Below are 20,081 nucleotides of genomic sequence, written 5' to 3'. Positions count from 1 at the left end.
GTCCCAAAATGCCCCAAGTGTTCAGCTGATAGATAGCAATTCAAATAATTGCAGAAGGTTATTTTGCTCTTCATAGTGACCACTGACCTCGAATTCTGTTGTAGATATTATCTGCCAAGTTTTTTTTATTGTATTGCATATTATAGGATTTATACAGTACATAAAATAACTGACAAATCAAAACAAAAAAACTGTGTGTGTGTGTGTGAGAGACAGAGAGAGAGAGAGATATCACCTTTGTGGTACATAAGTCCTGAACTGTGCAGTTATTCTTTGTGAGAGAGAGAGAGAGAGAGAGAGAGAGAGAGAGAGAGAGAGAGAGAGAGAGAGAGAGATCGTCCTTGTGGTACGTCAGTCCTGAGCTGCGCAGTTATTCTTTGTTTATAGTGGGGAAACTCTAATCTCTGCTATTCAAGCCTTGACTGTCGGTAGCTCTACCACACAGTTACATTTAAGGGTTTTTTTAGCTTAAAATATACAATATGAGAGGCTACTTGGGAATTTCATTGAGTCATCAGCTCCAAAATACTGGAAGTGGACTATAATAAAAACATATTTGAAACACAACTGCTGATAAATTAGTCAATATTACAAGTAGTACAACCACCTTCCGTGGTATATGTTTTCTGAATGTTCCAGTCCCGATGAATGATGTCCAAGAGGTTACTCTGTGGAACGGAATCTTTTAAGAACTTTTTCTTTTTATTCTACCACCTCCTTGAATTATATTACAAAGGTGTTTTTTTCTCTTTTGGAGTTAACATTTTGAAAATGGACATATATATTTCTTTATTATATTTCATTTAGTAAATAAAGAGTTTCAAGATGTTCTATAAATGTTACGGCTTCCCGTAAATCAAGAAACAGTGCTGATTAGCGACTCCTTTAAAATGAGATATAAACGCTACAAAACCTCCAAATGGAATGCTGACTTTAGAACACAAGTGTTTTTAAACTAAACACGCCATGAAGTCAACAGTTTTTCCCCAAAAGGAACAACTCCCATCAAAACAATGCGTTAATATTATCAACTGCTTATTTTAGACAACTTTAAATCCTACAAGACGATAAAGGTCTTGCACCCGTATTAAGAGAAAGGCTTTCTTAGGCTTTTTGGAAGAACTGCAGCCCTCACTAGGGAAATAAAAGATAAGAGACACACTAAATGCAAATTACAGGCAAAAAGGAGACACATGCTTAATATGAGCGTAAGGATACACTAATGTCACAATACGACATTCACGTTGCGATACAGTATGTATCACGATACATGTGATGGTCCTGATAGCTACTTGTATGATGCATAAAAAGATCCTTAAATGAAGGACTAGTTTGTTAAAAATACAACAATTAAATGAGTTGGGGCGAGTACGTGCTCATACCAACTATAAAACATTTGCTCTTCATTCAAAAACTTCTTGGAGGACTACAGTGAGCTAGGTTGTGCTTTTGGTCAAGTACTGTGATACAAACAATGCATACCTCCATTACAATACGATATATCATGTAAATAAAACATCACAATTCATCGATACTACTGCTTAATATAAACTAAACATGTTATGGATGCTTAATGACATACAGTACATACAAACATCTATAGTACCATTAAATAACACATTTCCATGCATTGGTTTGGAAGGACATTTCAAACCTTAGGGCTTTGAGCCTAAAAAAAACTTTCAACTTCAACAAGTCCTATTTTCCATTCGAGCTACAGACATGTGTGTTGTATCTATTTTTAAATGTGTCAGATAGGTAGACAGATAGTTTCTAATACTTTGATATTTCACTCATAGATTTTTCAATGCATTTCCTCCCACTCACTTCCTCTGGTCTTCTTCAGGAGGTGAACACATATAAAAAAATATATTTGCCACATATGTGGGCTTCATAATTTATTCCATGTAAAACCATATGGGTTGCAAATGCAAATGAAAACAAATGATATGACTATTTTAACTAATAGACAATGCAAACTTGTGTAAACAGAAAGACCACACAAAAGACAGAACTACACTTTAAGAGCTGGTTTCACAGACCCTGATGAACACTAATCTTGGACTACAGTAACCAAACTAACATCAGGTAGTCCAAGTTTTATATTAGTCAAAACAACACTAAAATTGGTATTTTCACACTTGAGTCTAAATATTAAACAGTATAGTGTCAGGAAAACATACTCGCTGAGTATTAAACAGTAAAGAATTGGGTCATTTTACTGTATTTTTTCACATCTGTTACTAACAGCGTACACTATTGAAAATGAGCCTGAGAATTGCTGTCGTCAGGTTTGACTTTCAGTCCTAAATTCTGTCTTTTTTATGGGATTTTATAAGCTGTTGGTAATAGTTCAATGAAACACAAAACACAAAATACTGCTGAATTATATTTTTACAGATTACAAAAATAAAATGCCCAAAAAGTTTATCCAAATGTTTATTTTATGAATTTTAAATATATAAAGACTGAAAAAGGGACGACTATATGGTGGGTACTGCAGGAGACTAAAAAAAAATATACACCATTATGTTAGCCAATTGGACCACACCTAAAGACACAAATGGATTCCATCCAAAATTATGTTGGCTACAAAACCATGCTAAAGCTGTAACACACAGACTTCTGGCAACAAAAAAAGTGAATTATCTACACAATTATAAATGCTCAATTGAAACAGGCTATCAAAGTACTACATTCAGCAACATAGTATTAAATATAACTATGAACATACTGAATTAATTATGCCTTTAAGAGCATGAAATCCATCGTTGACAGGGAAGACTTGGTCTTTGGTGTCTGCAATCTCTGCAAGCTGTGAAAAAGAAAATAACAGTTTTACATGGTCAGAATAAGAACCACTTCATTGTCACAGGTGATTTGGTAAGATGATAACAAATGAGTATTCTGATTTACACTTTGTAAAGGTGCCTGATGCTAACAGTTTAGTTACATTTATATCCATTTTGATATGAAGAACATGTATTTAATATATACATGTATTAGTCTACTAAGGGGGGGATTGTGTGTGTGTGTATATATATATATATATACACACACACACACACACACACACACACACACACACACAATGCAGTGTACTTATTTGACTAAAAATAACAAATACCGAATTCCTTAAAATTTAAGCCCAAATTTCCCACCCTCAATTTGAGGAAAAAATAAATCATATAAATATGCATTTGCAAAGATACAACCTCAGTTACGCATATGGAGGCAGTTTGCATCCGTCTGCTATCACACAGAGCATTTCTGTTATATGCTGCTTCTCATTACTCACACCTGTTTTTCTCCCAATTTGTGAACTGTGGTATTGCTTGGCATGTCAAAAAATAAGGGGGTCTAATCAGCATTTCCGATCTGTCCAAGCTGGTAGTGTTTGTTATGAACTGAGCCTAATAACAAAACGCTGAAATTGTAAAAGCTTCTCTTCGAACTCCTCAGGAAACCAATGACGCTTCTTTGAAAATTATTTAGCTACTGGAGAAAGAGCCAAGTGAAAACATTCATAGGGAAGGAAGTGGCTACCCAACTGTAGTATATGAAATAAAAAGGAACTTGGTAGGATTTACGGTACAACAAAAGTCTGAACATAGAAACCATGTTAAACCAAAACCAGAGGCTTTTATGAGTATATCCCAAGCTACTGTGATAACATCTGTGTAAGAAGTTCACTTTTCCTATGAATTCAAAAATAAATGAATAATGCTGCATGTCTCTAAAGGGCAAGGCCAAAATTGAGCCTTCAGTTCAATAAATTTGTAGAGGGCACCAAGGCCACTAAGCTTAAGTCAAGGCCAAAGTGTAGGATGTTATGTAATTTTGCTGAGGATTCATATATAAAGCTAATTATTGGCCACATAAAGAAACAACACAGTTTAACTTAATAATAACTATTTATTTATTCAGAAAATGCTGGTGTTTTTTTTGGTTTTGTTTTGTCAACCAGCAGCCTTGATTCGAGCCTGTGAGGACATAAGCCTGTGCTGAAGCCAGACTTTCATCGCTAATCCACAGGACCGTTTTTGTTCAATTTTAATTAGTCCCCACGGAAATCTGCAGTAAAATGTCCTAAAATCTGCAACGAGAAAACTATATTCTGCAGCAATGACTTGTCAATGAAAAGTCTATGAAAAATAGCGTTAATGAGTAGTAATAAATCAAAACAATAACATTTCACCTTTAAATTAAGCTTCATGTAATGTATCATTCAGCCAGGGCAAAATAGGAGGAACGTAAAGTCGGTTGCCTATTGCTGATTGCTTTTTCATTTACAGACATTTCAGTGCACAAGGAGAGACCAATCAATTTCAGATTTGCGGAATTCCATGACCGTGAGGGACTGTTTAATAGTATATATTCTCCTAAGTTTAACATAAACTAAACTCAGAAATCTCGTTCCCGCGTGTAACACACAAAATGCAGAGTAGCTGCGTTACATTTATGGATGAACTGAAAAAACTAAAACATGTCTTTATCATAAGATGGACCAATAATAATAATAATAATAATAATAATAATAATAATAATAATAAACACTGTCATACAATAAATAATAGTATTTCATACTGTTTTGGTTTCATTGTGGTAAAAAATAAAGACATTTAAATAAGGGGATAACAGCAAATGAAACATCTTCAAGTTAGTTACAGTTAATCATTTTTAAAACCTGAAAGAAATCCACTTGTAAATACCGTAAATATTTCTAAACTACTGACCTGAAAAAATGAACACATTTTGCCATCTGTTTTGCGTATTGTGCAAGGCTTTCTACGTTTATTCTGGTCATGGTAGAAATCCACGTGCTTGAAAGGGTCGTGTTCGTTGTTTGTTTTTTGTTTTGTTCCCGCTGATGTGACTTAATGTGGCAGTCTGGCTCGCAGTGGTGATGTGTGATGACGTCACAGACCAGGAAGTAACTGAGTCAAAACAGTGGATGGGCGGGTGAAGCTGAATGCAACGGCATCCAGTGTGTTTAATAAACAAAACAAAAGATTTAAACAGAAACCAAAGTGCACGAGGGCCAAACGAATAAACAAACAAACAAGTAAGTGTCGTGCTGGATACTCCAGCACGTTTTAGCAATTGTTTTTAAATGCTTCTTTCTCTCCGCTCCCCGTACTCTCCTCTCTACACTCCAACCTCGAGTGCAGAGAGCTGCAGGTTTATATACTCTGGCCGAGGGATTAACTAGTTGTTAATTATCTTATTACCCCTCGGCCAGAGTCTGCACGCGTTTGGTAAGGATGCATGACTGTCAGTAAATAATCAGTAGCTGATCAGCCATGCATCCTCACGGGTTTTTTAAATATAATAAAAGACGCAGCGCTTTTACCCGCGCCGCAAACAAAAATACAAATAATAATACACAGGGGCGGGACACTCCACCACACATGCCCCCCCTTGTGCACAGCAGACATGGCCTTTTCGGCCACCTCCCCCCTTAGTCCCCAAAGTCCCGGTTAGCAGTCCCGGCGCAGGAACAGGGGCAGCAACGGGCCAAAGGTGGCGGCCACGGTGGGATGTCCTCCTCCCACCCAAACAACTGTAGCGTCCCAGTGGACGACGCACAGGCCGGTTCCTCTGGCCAGAAAAATTTTGGGGCTGGTCTCCTGACCTCCCCCCCCCTTTTCCATGGCCGGCAGCTCCCCTTCATGGGGCTCCAGCCATAGTATTTCCTGCCGCGAAAGTGCGGCTGGGGGAGCTGGTCTCCTGACCTCCCCCCCCCCTTTTCCGTGGCTGGCAGCTCCCCTTCCTGGGGCTCCAGCCACAGTATTTCCTGCCGCATGGCAGGACTGGTAGCGACCCCAGGCAAAACAGGACCCTCGGGAGGCGAAGGTAGCAGCTGCAGACCTTCGGCAGGCAATGGCAGCAGCAGTGGACCCTCGGGGGGCGACGGCAGCCGCAGCGGACCCTCGGCGGGCGACGGCAGCCGCAGCGGACCCTCGGGAGACGACGGCAGCAGCAGCGGACCCCCGGGAGGCGACGGCAACAGCAGCAGCGGACCCTCGGGAGGCGACGGCAGCAGCAGCAGTGGACCCTCGGGAGGTGAACTCGGGAGGGGAGCCCCTGGCCATGGAGGCGGCAGCGGGAGCTCCACTTCTCCCTCGTTCCCTGTAGCTGGTGGCTCTCCAGGTGATGTGGAGCAACAGGCAGCCCCAGGCGATGCGGAGCAACAGGCAGCCCCAGGCGATGCGGAGCAACAGGCAGCCCCAGGTGATGCGGAGCAACAGGCAGCCCCAGGCGATGCGGAGCAACAGGCAGCCCCAGGCGATGCGGAGCAACAGGCATCCTTGGGCAAAGCGAGGCAGGCATCCCTGGGCGGTGCGAGGCAGGCATCCTTGGGCGGTGCGAGGCAGGGCAGGAGCAGTCCTTCCCATGACGGTGGATGTGGAACCAGCAGGTATCCACCCTCTGCTGGTGGAGGTGGGAGGGGAAAGCAGTCCTCCCACAGCGGCTGAGGCGGAACCAGCAGGCATTCACCCTCTGCTGGTGGAGGTGGGAGGGGCAAGCAATCCTCCCACGGCGGTTGTGGTAGAACCAGCAGGCATTCACCCTCTGCTGGTGGAGCTGGGAGCGGCAAGCAGTCCTCCCACGGCGGCTGAGGCGGAACCAGCAGGCATTCACCCTCTGCTGGTGGAGGTGGGAGGGGCAAGCAGTCCTCCCACGGCAGTTGAGGCAGAACCAGCAGGCATTCACCCTCTGCTGGTGGAGGTGGCGGAGGCAGAGGCAGCTCTTGCTGCTCTGCTCCTGGCGATGGTGGAGACAGAAGCAGCTCCTGCTGCTCTGCTCCTGGTGGTGGTGGAGACAGAGGCAGCTCCTGCTGCTCTGCTCCTGGTGGTGGTGGAGACAGAGGCAGCTCCTGCTGCTCTGCTCCTAGTGCTGGAGACGGCAGCAATGGCTCCTCTCCCTCTGGCGCTGGAGATGGCAGTGATGGCTCCTCTCCCTCTGGCGCTGGAGAAGGCAGCGATGGCTCCTCTCCCTCTGGCGCTGGAGAAGGCAGCGATGGCTCCTCTCCCTCTGGCACTGGAGAAGGCAGCGATGGCTCCTCTCCCTCTGGCGCTGGAGAAGGCAGCGATGGCTCCTCTCCCTCTGGAGCTGGAGAAGGCAGCGATGACTCCTCCCTCTGGCGCTGGAGAAGGCAGCGATGACTCCTCTCCCTCTGGCGCTGGAGAAGGCAGTGATGGCTCCTCTCCCTCTGGCGCTGGAAACAGCAGCGGGGCCCCTCCCATATCTGCAGCCAGGTAGTTGAGCACCATGGCTGCAATATCTGGGAGGGATGCTGGGTGGTGTGTCTGTTCCCAGGCCTCCCAGCGCTCCCCATCTCTCGCCCACAGGAGGTTGATCACAGCAGGGAGGGCCACCATTACATCCCTCTCAGGCTCCGCCAGCCAGTCCCAGATCCCCTTAGAGGAGACAGGATTCTTCCGCCTCTGAGGATGTGGGTCCTCTCTCACCCTTGCTGGATGCTCAGGCTCCTTCCTCTCCTGCCATGGAGGGGGTTGGTCCGGTGCCACGTGCCCGACCTCACCAACCGCGAAGCACCACTCCTCACCCTTCAGGCAGGTGAGGCAGACGTCCAGCGTGGTAAGGTAAGGCTGCTGTTGCTGCGCCTCCTGCTGCTGTTGTTGCTGCTGCTGCTGCTTTCTCCTCCGGCTACTTTTCCCCATTTTTATTTTTATTTATTTTTTTTCCAAAAAAACCCACACAAAAATACTTTTTGAAAAAAAAACAAAAAAAACCTCCTTATCCTTCCTGGTCCGACTGTTGGAGGCGTTTGTTTTGTCCCACGCAGGACACCATATGTGGCAGTCTGGCTCGCAGTTGTGATGTGTGATGACGTCACAGACCAGGAAGTAACTGAGTCAAAACAGTGGATGGGCGGGTGAAGCTGAATGCAACAGCATTCAGCGTGTTTAATAAACAAAACAAAAGATTTAAACAAAAACAACAAAACAGAAACCAAAGTGAACGAGGGCCAAATGAATAAACAAACAAACAAGTAAGTGTTGTGCTGGATACTCCAGCACGTTTTAGCAATTGTTTTTAAATGCTTCTTTCTCTCCGCTCCCCGTACTCTCCTCTCTACACTCCAACCTCGAGTGCAGAGAGCTGCAGGTTTATATACTCTGGCCGAGGGATTAACTAGTTGTTAATTATCTTATTACCCCTCGGCCAGAGTCTGCACGCGTTTGGTAAGGATGCATGACTGTCAGCTAGTTAAATAATCAGTAGCTGATCAGCCATGCATCCTCATGGGGTTTTTAAATATAATAATAAAAGACACGGCGCTTTTACCCGCGCCGCAAACAAAAATACAAATAATAATACATAGGGGTGGGACACTCCGCCACACTTAGCCATGTAAATTACGTAATCATGTTATTGTTTGTCTGCAAACACTTTCTAATACAGGTGTCTCCACTTGCTGTAGCTGAATGGCCGTGAAATAGACATATATTTTGTGGGGCATCGGGGCAAATCAGAAGGGTTCCCACGGCAACTGCCGCACGGCCAGCGTTAATTTCGAGCTGTTAAATCAAGATCAATCTTTTTTTTTTCAGCAGTAAAATAAAAAACTTTTGCTTATTTTAGTTTTTAGGTATACCACTACATTACATAAAGAGCGGTGTGAAGTCACAGCGGACAGCTCTGTACTTTCTCTAACTGTATTTAAAAGCTAAAACATATTTTACAATGTTGAAATCAGATTTCTTTTTCTTCTGTGTTACATTAAATGTTCTCCCAAAACCTCTTACCTGCTCTTCAACAAAATCTTTAACTCCTACGCAGTACACTCTTGCACCAAAGGTTCTTGCCTTTTTCGCCTGCAATTAAACAATATAAAACACAAGAATCATATTATTATTATTATTATTATTGTTATTATTATTATTATTATTATTAGTTTCATAAACCCTTCTAAAAAATGTGTAACTGCACACAGAAAAGATTGATCTTACTTCTTCTATTGCATATGGCAGCAGCAAATCCACCAGCATCCCATCCGTAAGGGCAATAATAATACTGGATGTCTTCAAACCCCCTTCCTTTTCTATCTGTATCCGTGCCTACAAAATATCAATAAAAACAAATAAACATCAAACATTTATATTACATTAAACTACAGGACTGCAGATTGTTTGATGTCCTGTGCGGCAGGAAGGGGAAGCAGCCTAACCTAACGATGACAAATGAAAATGACTTAATTGGATTTTATTTCCTGTATAAATTAATTTGACCTGAAGAAGTGCAGTATGTCTAATGATAAGAAGAATACAGAGAGCTTAGCTGCACATACAGTATGTTGAGTAAATTGCTGTTGATAAAGCCCTGGAACTAAAAATGTACTGAACACAGCGTCTGTTTCACAATGAACAATGGAATGATGCAGTGGAACATGGTGGGACACTGACATGGTAATACTGTGCTGTAATGGTTTACCAGTGTGTACTTGTTCATACCATTGTGACACTATCAGTAATGGTTATCAAAAACAATCCACATACACATTTTTGTAGCTGTCTTGCACTACCATGGCCCTTAGAACAGAACCACTGGGTTACTACTGTAGTGCCACTGCATTGGCAAAGGACAGAATGCAAAAAAAACTACTGTATACAATTCCAGTAACATTACATTGAAGGGATTTTATATATATAAGAAAAAAGAAAAAAAGAAAAGGATATTTCAGGTACTTAAAGGTAGAATAATCAATTACAAATCAATTATCAGGACTTTTCGGACTACAAGTCCTTCATCGGCTGAATACAATATATATATATATATATATATATATATATATATATATATATATATATATATATATATATATATGCATCATAGAAAAAAAAATCCAAGCAGAGGTGTATATCTATTTGTTTATTTAATATTTCCTAGATTGTAGGTTTGCTTACCTGTTTGATCCCTTCGTGCATATACGTTTCACCTGCAGGGATCACTTTGCTCAATTTATCAAGCCCTTTGTTAATTTCATCTCTGAAAACCAACAATCAGAACAGCCATCAAACAACCAGGTCTGCCAGTTAAAAAGGCAAAGCTGAAAACTGCGTTAGCCTGGAAACAGATAAGAAACTAGCCAATGAAATCTATACCAAAGATACAACTCCCATGAATACAAACAGATTATAGTATTTTCCCTTGCTTAATACAACCTGATACATTTTAATAAATCATAATTAAGTATTAAATTATAAAGGTAAGGTGGCATAAAAAGCACATTAGTATCAGAGGTAAACATCAGTAATGATGCACAAAAGTATGCTTTTCTAAAGAAGGAAAAATAGTACTTTTCATGCTGTCCTAGGAATCAGAAAGATAAAATGCAAAGTAAAAAGAACAAATCAACTCTACCAAGACACTTTGTTCTGTAACAATGCTGCAATAAATGTATGTACCCCCCCTCGAAAAAAATAAATGACACATTAAATTGTTGCTCATTGGCTAGAACAGGGAACAGACCTGTTTCCAGTCAGAGGCATCATGGTTTCAGCTTTTGATGAAAACACTATAAAGGACAACCTCATCCTTGGACTGGAAAAAAAAAAAGTTATTATTATTATTATTATTATTATTATTATTATTATTATTATATAACCAATTAGAAAGGTGTGCACAGTCCAAAAGGAATTCCATGACAGGTTTTTACATTCACTCCACCCAGGGGTTCATTTATAAATAAAAACGTACCAGATCTGATTATTAACATTTTTGTTTATAGACCTAATGTACTGGCATTGATTTAAAGTAGCTTCCATATATGCTTTAATTTCACATCTTGAACAATACCAGTGGTGGCTCGACTAATCTGATCAACAGCAGTGACGAAGGTGTTGTTGTTAGGAGCGCAGAGTCATTTGCTTACTCATAGATGTTGCAGCCTAAAATATATCATTACAGTACACTTTTGTCACTCAATTCTTGGAACAGGAAAGCTTTTTTTGTTTTTTTTTTATTTTTTTTTTAATTTGTACATGTTATGTACAGTTCTTTCTTGTGACAATTTTTTTTCTTTGTTTTTTTGTTATGTTTTATTTAACATGTGGTTCATCATCTGCAAACTGTATAATTCTCATCGTAAGTTAAAGAGATAGCAGATCTAGGGTGAGATGCAACCTGAACCTTTGCTAAGAGACTCTGAGACTGATGCCAGCACCACAAAACTGTTTGTTAGTTTGTTATCCAAACAAAGATAATTGAAAAAAAAAAAAGTTCTTGTGATTTGGTACAGCTTTGCAATTAATAACAATTTTAAAAAATGAATTCGCTCATAAGGTTGTGAAAATAAGTTACACTGTTAATTGACGTGTCAGAAAAGAACCAGCAAAGCAATATCATAATGATAAGGAATTACAGAAATACTGATATGATATCTCACGTTACAGCATTCTTAATCCTCTCTATTGGAACACCAGCTGTTAAAATGGTAACATATTACCCTTAACACATTTTTCTTTAGACCTTACAAACTCGTTTTCCCTTTGCTACTAAAGTTGTTTTTTTCTGCAAGTATTCTGCTCTCTCTCTCTGGCCTTAACGATGCTGGGCAAGGCAACATAAGGATATGTACTGCTAATTTTCTCCCACAAGACACATGGCACACTTTCCTTTCCTCCTCCACACTTAGCTCACAATTCTATCAGATGTTCTAAGTTCTGTAGTCTGAAGCTATCGCAGGTTTCACAATTATAAGCTTTGAGTTAACAGACTGGAAAAGTGTGCTAATCCTTGATTTTGTTTAATTATTATTACTACAGTTTGTAAGCATAACAATATAATCCCCTTGTTCTATCCTCTCTATATGGATGTACACAGAGCCTGCAATGTAAATGGTTGGAATAACAACTCAACCCACAGTGCCACCCACTCCCACATGGCCCATTTGCTATTTTCTTCTGCAGATTAGTTAATTGTGAACAAGTCTGAGCATCTACTCCAAAAATATGTAATCAGTGCTTAAGATAACATCAGTGACATTCCATAAAATGCTTGTTAGGTCACAACAACTTTACCTTACAAATCTTTGAGTGAGTTGCTCTACAAATCCATAGATTTCTCCCCAGTTGTCTGCTACACTGCCAGATCTGAGAAAACATTTTAAAAAAAAAAAAAAAAACCTTTCATTATTATACTATTTTCTTAGCAGACGCCCTTATCCAGGGCGACTTACAATTGTTACAAGATATCACATTATACATCATTTCACATTATACAGATATCACATTATTTTACATACAATTACCCATTTATACAGTTGGGTTTTTACTGGAGCAATCTAGGTAAAGTACCTTGCTCAAGGGTACAACAGCAGTGTCCCCCACTGGGGATTGAACCAACAACCCTCTGGTCAAGAGTTCAGAGCCCTAACCACTACTCCACACTGCTGCCCAATTAATACAATTAATACATTTCAAAAGCAGGTCCAATTTCAATACATTTTGAGTAACTGCAAAATGTTTATGCTTCGTGTAATAACTTAATGTGTAAAATAATTTATATTGATAGTAACCAAGATATATCCCTAATAACCCCAACCAACCAAGTGTCAGTATCGTAAAAAGACGGCATCTGTGATCTACACCTCATAAAAACACTTGTGTATAGTAATTATGACATTTTTTCAAGAGGTTACTAATATATTGGATATAGCATTTATGGGTCACCATGAACTTAATAATATGTAGAACAAGAGGATCGTAGCACTGGAATACAGCTTTGCACCACATTTGAAGCCTAAAAGCACTTGGTCTCTATCATCCGAAAACCATAAAGTCGCATGACTACAATATAGCAGCCATATTAGATCTGGAGGTCAAGGTGAAGAAATATGTTTACATGCAGGCTGATAATCCATTTTTATTCATAATAAAAGTGCTTTAACTGTGAGATTCCTACAGTGATATGTATGTAATGTGTTTATTTTCTGCAATTGTGTGCTCAGTAGTTGTACAATATGTCAAATATATAATGAATGAAGAATGAAGAGCTTGAAGCAGGTTAGTGATTCAAAGAGCAACTCTCTTTATTGGCAGCACAACAGCAATAAGCAGATTCTTATACACTCCCTCTATATCCCACCTCAAACAGCATGCATGGTGCTCTATAAATAGTCCACATTTCTCTACATTTCCCTATCAATCAGTGGCTGTTCCAGTCTTTCTCCCCCCCGGCCCCTTCCTGCGCTAGGGAGAGGTCAACTCCAGTGCAAAGTTGTATCCATATACTCCTATGGGGAAGCCAGTCTCTGCAACAATGTTAAGGTTTTCACTCATGTGTACTACCATGGGGGCAGCTCCCGCGAAATCCCCATGCACTGTCCCAGCACAGTTCTGCACAGTGCAAGCAGGAGTTCAGGGTCTTGCAAAATTAAGGGTGTGTCCTGACAGCTCTGCAACGCAATGCAGAGGGGCTGCAAAGGTTCCGTCTGTGCTTGCCACTACACCACGCCACCCCCCCACGATGAGGTGTCCAGAGTCCCTGAAATGGCGAGGCGGCCGTCTCTATTGTTGCGGCCTGTGAAAAGAAGTGGCAGCCAGTGTACCCTCAACCGCGGCCTGCAGTGGCAAACAAGTTGGGCTGTTAAGGGGTCCGGCGTCTGTAGGCTGCTGGTTTACAATCCGGCTGGCTGTAAACCCAGACTAGTTCCCCAGCAAGAAAGTGCTGTCCCCGAACCCGAATGTCATAGCGACGCTTTTGTGGGCAAAACAATGTGCGGTGTCCATCATGTCCTGCAAGTGCCAGGCATATGGTCAGTTGGTGTCCTCCATAGTATCGGGTGGATGGCCAAGCAACAATAGCATGGAGGTGCAGCTGGTGGACTCCTGCACAGCTGTGCGGCAAGCCAGTAAGATCAGCGGCAGCTGAATGCCCCAGTCCCTCTGGTGGGAAGTGGTGGCAATAGCAAGCTGGGTGGTGAGGGTCCGACTGAACCACTCCATCAGCCCATCAGTCTGGGGGTGCAGTGGTGTGGTGCGGGTCTTATGAATCCCCAGATTGGCACATCACCGAAAAGACCCATGACTCAAAGTTGAGCCGATGTTTTGCTATGGTTTTGCATTAAAATGGTTTAACAAACAAATTAAAAAGCATTCAGAGGACTCCAGAAGGACGACATTGATTTAAAAAAAAACGCACCCCAACACGAACATTGGTTTGACCCACGGTCTGCACTATTATCGGCAATGTGTATGCAGCAGAAGCTGCTGGTAGATTACAAAAACGATTAATTAAACTTAGGCTAGGTAGATGTTATCTAAGTATGCTTTTATTCTCTATTAATTAAATTATATTCATGGAAAAAGGCAAGAGAGAACCAGATCATTATTATTTTTATTGTTTTGGTTTAATAATATAGCAGGCTAATGTTCCTTTTGAAGTAGGCTACAATATTTTTTTTTCATAAAAAAATTGTCGTTGTTCTTTGTTCAAATTAATGTTGAGCTTTCATATTTTGTTGTGTACTCATTTAATCAAACCAAGTAGTGTAAGAAGTTGCTTATATCGTTCATGACGTTTTTCAAATCAAGTAAGCTTATTTGTGTATAAAATTAAAAACGACAATAGAGTTGCAGCCAGTGTCATCTTACTTAAAGGCACTCAAGCTGAAATCGTAAAGTAATTTAAAGTAAGCTACAAACGTGGCAGTGGACTGTCTATCTTTAGAGCGCAGGCAACAACTTGCAGACTTAATGCAACTGTGTGAGATTTTAAAAATAAAGCATTTTATGAGATTTTTAACTAGAGGTACCGGCGCTATGACTCTGCATGCCCAGAGGTTCCGGGGTTGCGCTGCGGCACAAATTAAGTACTGCTTTTAATCTTGTATTATTTTAAGAAAGTACTGTAATTGCATGGGATACAGATAAGTATAGGAGATTAAACTAATTCCCAGTAACTCGGTTGTGATTTTTTTTCTCTCTAGCGCTCTCTCCACGTAAGTAAGCCAAGCTTTCTCTACATTGTTAAAAATGTATTTTTATTGTATCCATCGATGGTTATGCAGACGATTCGATGCATCGATGCATTGTCCCAGCCCTACTTTCTTTATTGGCACCACAACAGCAATATGTAGATTCTCATACACTCCTGCTATAGCCCATCCCGAACTGCATGCAAGCTGTCCTTTAAATAACCCACATTTCCCTACATCGTTACAACTCCGCCAATCAGTGGCTGTTCCAGTCCTACTCCTCCCTGGCCCCTTCCCGCGCTAGGCAGAGGTCAACTCCAGTGCAAAGTTCCACCCATATACTTCTATGGGTGAGCCAGTCTCTGCAACAAGTCCAGGTGTTCACTCATGTGTACTGACAAGGGGCAGATCCCGCAAAATCCCCATGCATTGTCCCAGCACAGTTCTGCACGGGTCAGGGTCTTGCAAAGTTCAGGGTGCACCCTGACAGCTCTGCAACACAGAGGGGCTGCAAATGTTCCATCTGCACTTGACGTTATAATATTACGAACTTCACAATCTGCTAGGTGTGATTTACATAGGCTAGTCTACAAACTGTGTATACATTGCATGCTTTGTGCTCAGTTAAGGAAATTACATCATCATCATCATCATCATCATCATCATCATCATGTATTTCACACATCAGGTCTCTAGTTTCCAACTAGCTTCTTTCATATTATGATAGCAGAGTTGATCCATCAGCTATGTGCGTACAATGCCAAAAAGTGGTAACTTCAGGATAAAGAAAATATGTTTTCTTTCTTTCTTCCTTTCGTTATTTAAAGTAAGCTCTATTGATGTATACAGAATACTAGTAAGAAAGGGGTCCAAACTCAAAACCACTAAAACAACCACAGCACAGCACAGCAATATACAACGTATAAGCATAAACAGGAAAGAATAAAACATGTTTTAAACCAGGCCCTGTGTTCAGAGAGAAGAAGAAGAAGAAGAAAACGCAGCTTTATCTGTGGTTGGAAAATGATTCTGAACTCTTGTCTTGTATTAATCACATAGGGGAATAATTTGTAAAAAGAGGATTATTGTTTGCTATTTAATTAAATATTTGAGAATTGGATGCTGGGCCTCGTTTTGAACAAAATTACAACCAATCACACACAATTATACTTATTTGACAGTTATGCACAAATTTGACATGATTGTACCTATACATTATTGCCTATGCTAAACATAATCAACAGGTTTCCTCCACCGAGTACTATAGCGCATCAGTGAACATACATGAGTGCCTATCTGTTTAAGACAGCAAAACCTGTATGTGAAACAAAACAGACCATGGACTCAGAGGCCAGGAGTCTGACAAGCAATGTTATTATGTATCAGCAGCTACACTTCAGTATCAGGACACAGAAAAGACATTCGATTGATGTATGTTGTAAAAACAAGTTTAATCAAATAAAAAGACGTCATCGGCATAAGTCCGATAATATATAAACAAACATGTTATGTTCTGCGCCTCGCTTTTTGTGCCTCTACCTCCCCAGACTGCACTGATTTTGGTAGCATTACTTGAACCTGGTACTTTCGCTGTCAAACCATTTTCAGTGATGATATATTGATTACCTAACTGAACTGAGCCCGCAGGCTGGCTTAACTGTTTCACAACTGGAATAACATTAAAAACCAAACAAAAAAGAAACCCGTCGTTTTACATTTCAAAGGAACTGCCCTGTAATTGCGTTAGTGTGAAACAAATCTTTCAAACTATAATTATTACTTTCTTGTCAAAACTAGAAAAGTAATGCAAGCATGGCCATGCACGGAGCCACAACTAAGTACTGCTGTGTATGCAAACTCATTTCTGACAGGATACTTACTTGTCCAACACAAAATAAAGATCAAATGCTCCGTGACAAGAGGCTTCTTCTGCTTTACCAGAAGGGGGTCCCTTTAGTAAAGTTAGGAGCAAAACGACCTGGGCGACAGCAGTATAGACTGCACAGTATTTCATCTCCGTTCCTTGTTTTCAAGTTAATGACGACCGTTAAAAAAAAAAGGTAATGCCGTGCAGTACCACAGAAAATAGAACCAGCCACCAGGTATATATAAAAAAAATATACAGAAAATCCAAAATGCGTGCAACTGTTACATTAATGTGTGGATTAAATTTGGAAAGACTGTACACATCCCCAAGCAACGTGTCAAAGTTAGAAAAGTGATTGTCTCACGAGAAGAGGAGGAAATCCTTCATAGGCTGACGTCACCGATTTCTTCATGTCCTTTGTTGCTACAGTAGAGCTGAAACAACATAATACTTCTTTCCTGTGAGCACAGATGCATCGAAACCCCTGTATTGAAACCCCTTATGGAGAACTGTTACACCCAGCCTCCGATGTAAACTGGTGCACAATACGTGTTTGTTTTTAAATGAGCATGCGCCAGGGGCAATACAAATAACCCTGTCTGTAGTCATCGTGAATGCTTCCAGTAAAATTCTTAATGCAGTGAGTCCTGGGCGGCTGCAGGAACCTTTTACTATAAGAGTACTGATAGGTTTGTAGCTGTATCTGTCAAGAATATTACAGTAATGTTTTTACAAAGGGCAATTTTTTTAAGTATTTTGCTACAGGGGTATCTTGTAAATAATTGTAAAAAGATGTCTCTTTCCTAACGGAGCTGATGAAGAAATCTGTGACTAAAAGAAAAAAAAGCATTGCTCATGGTTTAGACTGGCAGACTTATTCAAATGCTGAAGTAACCAGGACAGTCAGGCTAGTCCCCGCTTGTCAAAATCATTAACCAGATTGGCCTTCAGTATTGGTATTAAGAATAATTGTAAATTGCATTCTAAGACAGCAGGGTGGATGAATCTTGATCAGGAATAAATGAATAACATACCTTGAATCTGTGTGCTGACTAAGTCTATGTGGCGTATAAAATCGAATATTTGGCTGTAGACAGCGTACAGGAAGTAAGCACAGATGTTCATTCGGGTCATATGTGTGGCCCAGTGAAAACAACATGTTGGAACTCCAAACACATTTTAAAAAATAAATAATTGTCAACCAATGTTATTAACAAGGTTTTAAATAGCTTTAGGTGAGACAAAAAGTTGCATATAAAGAGAAAAAAAAAACTGCATGGAGGCTAGAACAGTTTTTGGGTCTTACACAACAACACATACTGTGAAACCCAGTGCAATGAATACCACAATGACACAGGCATTTCAAAACACATGAGACTCACCACATCACTCATAAACACTTTTTGGTTGGAAAATAGTACATTGTCAGTGCTGTAAATAATGGCACCAGTATTAATCATAATGTTTGACTGTGGGGAAAGATGTGTTAGTCAGATTGGTTTCCAGTTAATAAAAAAACAAACACATTGAGGTACTGGCTATTCTGTGATTCTCTCAGTCAAGTCTGATTGGGGTATGCCGGTTATTTTACAATGCTGCCACTACCACAGTATCAAAGTTTCATACCTCAGAAATCATTTAGGTCATCTGCTTTTTTAAAGTGTCTGCTGCTGGATATACAGGCGGTACACTTTCAGTTATTGTCTTAATGTTTATTGCATAGCTGTATTCTATGATTCTCTCAATAAGGTTTCTTTACATGTGGTGTCTCGTGAACTTGAACCATCTTAGTACCCTGTTGTTTTAACTTCTGCTGTATTCTATGATTCTCTCAATAAAGTTATATTACATGTGGTGGCCAGTAGAAGTTAAGAATTCCATGCCACACAGTTTTAACCTCTGAATGATCTTTTCATGTATAAATGCCACTGTGTTTAAAAATCTGAAATGACATTCCTCTTAGATAATACCCTCAGGGATGCTTTGTCCCATTTCGAGTTTTTTTGTCCCATTTGTTTTTCTTAAAGTTGGGTCTTGTACAGTACGGTACAGCATGTAAATAGTGTGCTATTACCACTTGTTGAGCCATTCACTTCATTCACAATCAGCATGTGATGATCGTGTATTATTCAGTGTAGATAGAGTAGAATTGTTAGCAGGGATTCTAATTAATTAAGAAGAATCGGGTGTGTCTGTTATTAGGCTGTCAAATTAAATCCAGCGCCTTAATTTAGAAAAATATTAATAAATAATACTAATAAATAGTACAAATTAAGTACATTTTACTCACATTATGAATTGCATTAAGTTATTTTTGATCCACAGTTGACTTGATTTATTTATTTTTTTAAATGTGTTATTTCAGTTTTAGTTGACAATTGCAATATACTTACAACTTTGCCAAGATATCAAGGGGAAAGATTGAATAACTCTGAGCTAAGAAATAACTGAGCTAAGCTAAAGCCAGGTTACCAAGCCAAGTTTCTATTATGCTACTTTAAAAAAAGCTGTAGACAAACTTCAATTATTTTCGAGAATGTTAATTTTTCAAGCCAACCTTAGGCCAAAAAAGGCCCTTTCCTATTGGCTGTAGGGTTAGGCTTGGGGTCACTATGGGGGAAAAAATGATTGGACATTCTAAATTGATGGTAAAATAATTGGGCAGACTAAATTACATTTAAAAAAGAAAGATTACAGACATCAATAAAATATAAGAGAACTACAAATAATATAATGTATAACTTATAATAAAAGAATGTACAGTATATACATTTTTTTAACTAATAAAACTTTTTTTTTCTTAAATTTTAAATTTAAAAATAAAATATGCTGCTTTAACTTTCATTATGGATTCTGACCATTGTGGTGGAGGTTAAACTTTCTACAACCACACATGCAGATATTTCTGGCTTGTTGGCACAGTGGTTAAGACGTTTGCAGTCGTTCGGTTTGTGGGCAGCCTTCATCCTGTTGCATTGGTGCTGTGACTTGGCGAGGTTAAGAGGAATCGGCAGTGCTGTGTGATGCACTGCTCTTATGTTTTTTGACCCCTGCTGGTGAGATGAGGTTAAAAGCTCAACTACACACAAGCCTGGTTGTTGTGCATGGTGGTTTTTAGACGCTCGCTTGCTGTGTGTGTGGTCGCAGGTTTTACAACAAATTGCAGAATCTAGGACATTAACTATTGATTGGCCTGTTTAACACTCCAGATCTCCTCTAAATTTCCTGAAATAAATTAAACAGGTACTTAATGAGGAATGGTTTGCC

The 20,081-nt window shown here is 40.1% G+C and overlaps 1 protein-coding gene across 2 annotated transcripts in view; it reads right to left on the bottom strand.

The window, feature by feature from the left end:
* Positions 1 to 17,382, bottom strand: part of LOC131702000 (anthrax toxin receptor 2-like) — an 82,050-nt gene extending 64,668 nt beyond the window's left edge. The window contains exons 1-7 of one of the 2 annotated variants that reach the window (XM_059003337.1): positions 17,179 to 17,382; positions 12,051 to 12,122; positions 10,501 to 10,572; positions 9,936 to 10,017; positions 8,982 to 9,089; positions 8,778 to 8,846; positions 2,735 to 2,815 (exon numbers count right to left, since the gene is read on the bottom strand). In XM_059003337.1, the coding sequence (XP_058859320.1) occupies positions 2,735 to 2,815; positions 8,778 to 8,846; positions 8,982 to 9,089; positions 9,936 to 10,017; positions 10,501 to 10,572; positions 12,051 to 12,122; positions 17,179 to 17,201 (507 nt within the window). In that variant the 5' untranslated portion in view covers positions 17,202 to 17,382. Of the gene's footprint in view, positions 1 to 2,734; positions 2,816 to 8,777; positions 8,847 to 8,981; positions 9,090 to 9,935; positions 10,018 to 10,500; positions 10,573 to 12,050; positions 12,123 to 16,827 lie in introns of both variants that reach the window. The other variant, XM_059003290.1, reaches the window with a different exon arrangement.
* Between the last annotated feature and the right edge of the window lie 2,699 nt (positions 17,383 to 20,081).

This window comes from Acipenser ruthenus, chromosome 1 (genome assembly GCF_902713425.1).
Source record: "Acipenser ruthenus chromosome 1, fAciRut3.2 maternal haplotype, whole genome shotgun sequence".
Lineage (NCBI taxonomy): Eukaryota > Metazoa > Chordata > Actinopteri > Acipenseriformes > Acipenseridae > Acipenser > Acipenser ruthenus.
The sequence above is the reverse complement of the archived record's forward strand: the minus strand, read 5'-3'. Positions and strand labels throughout refer to the sequence as shown.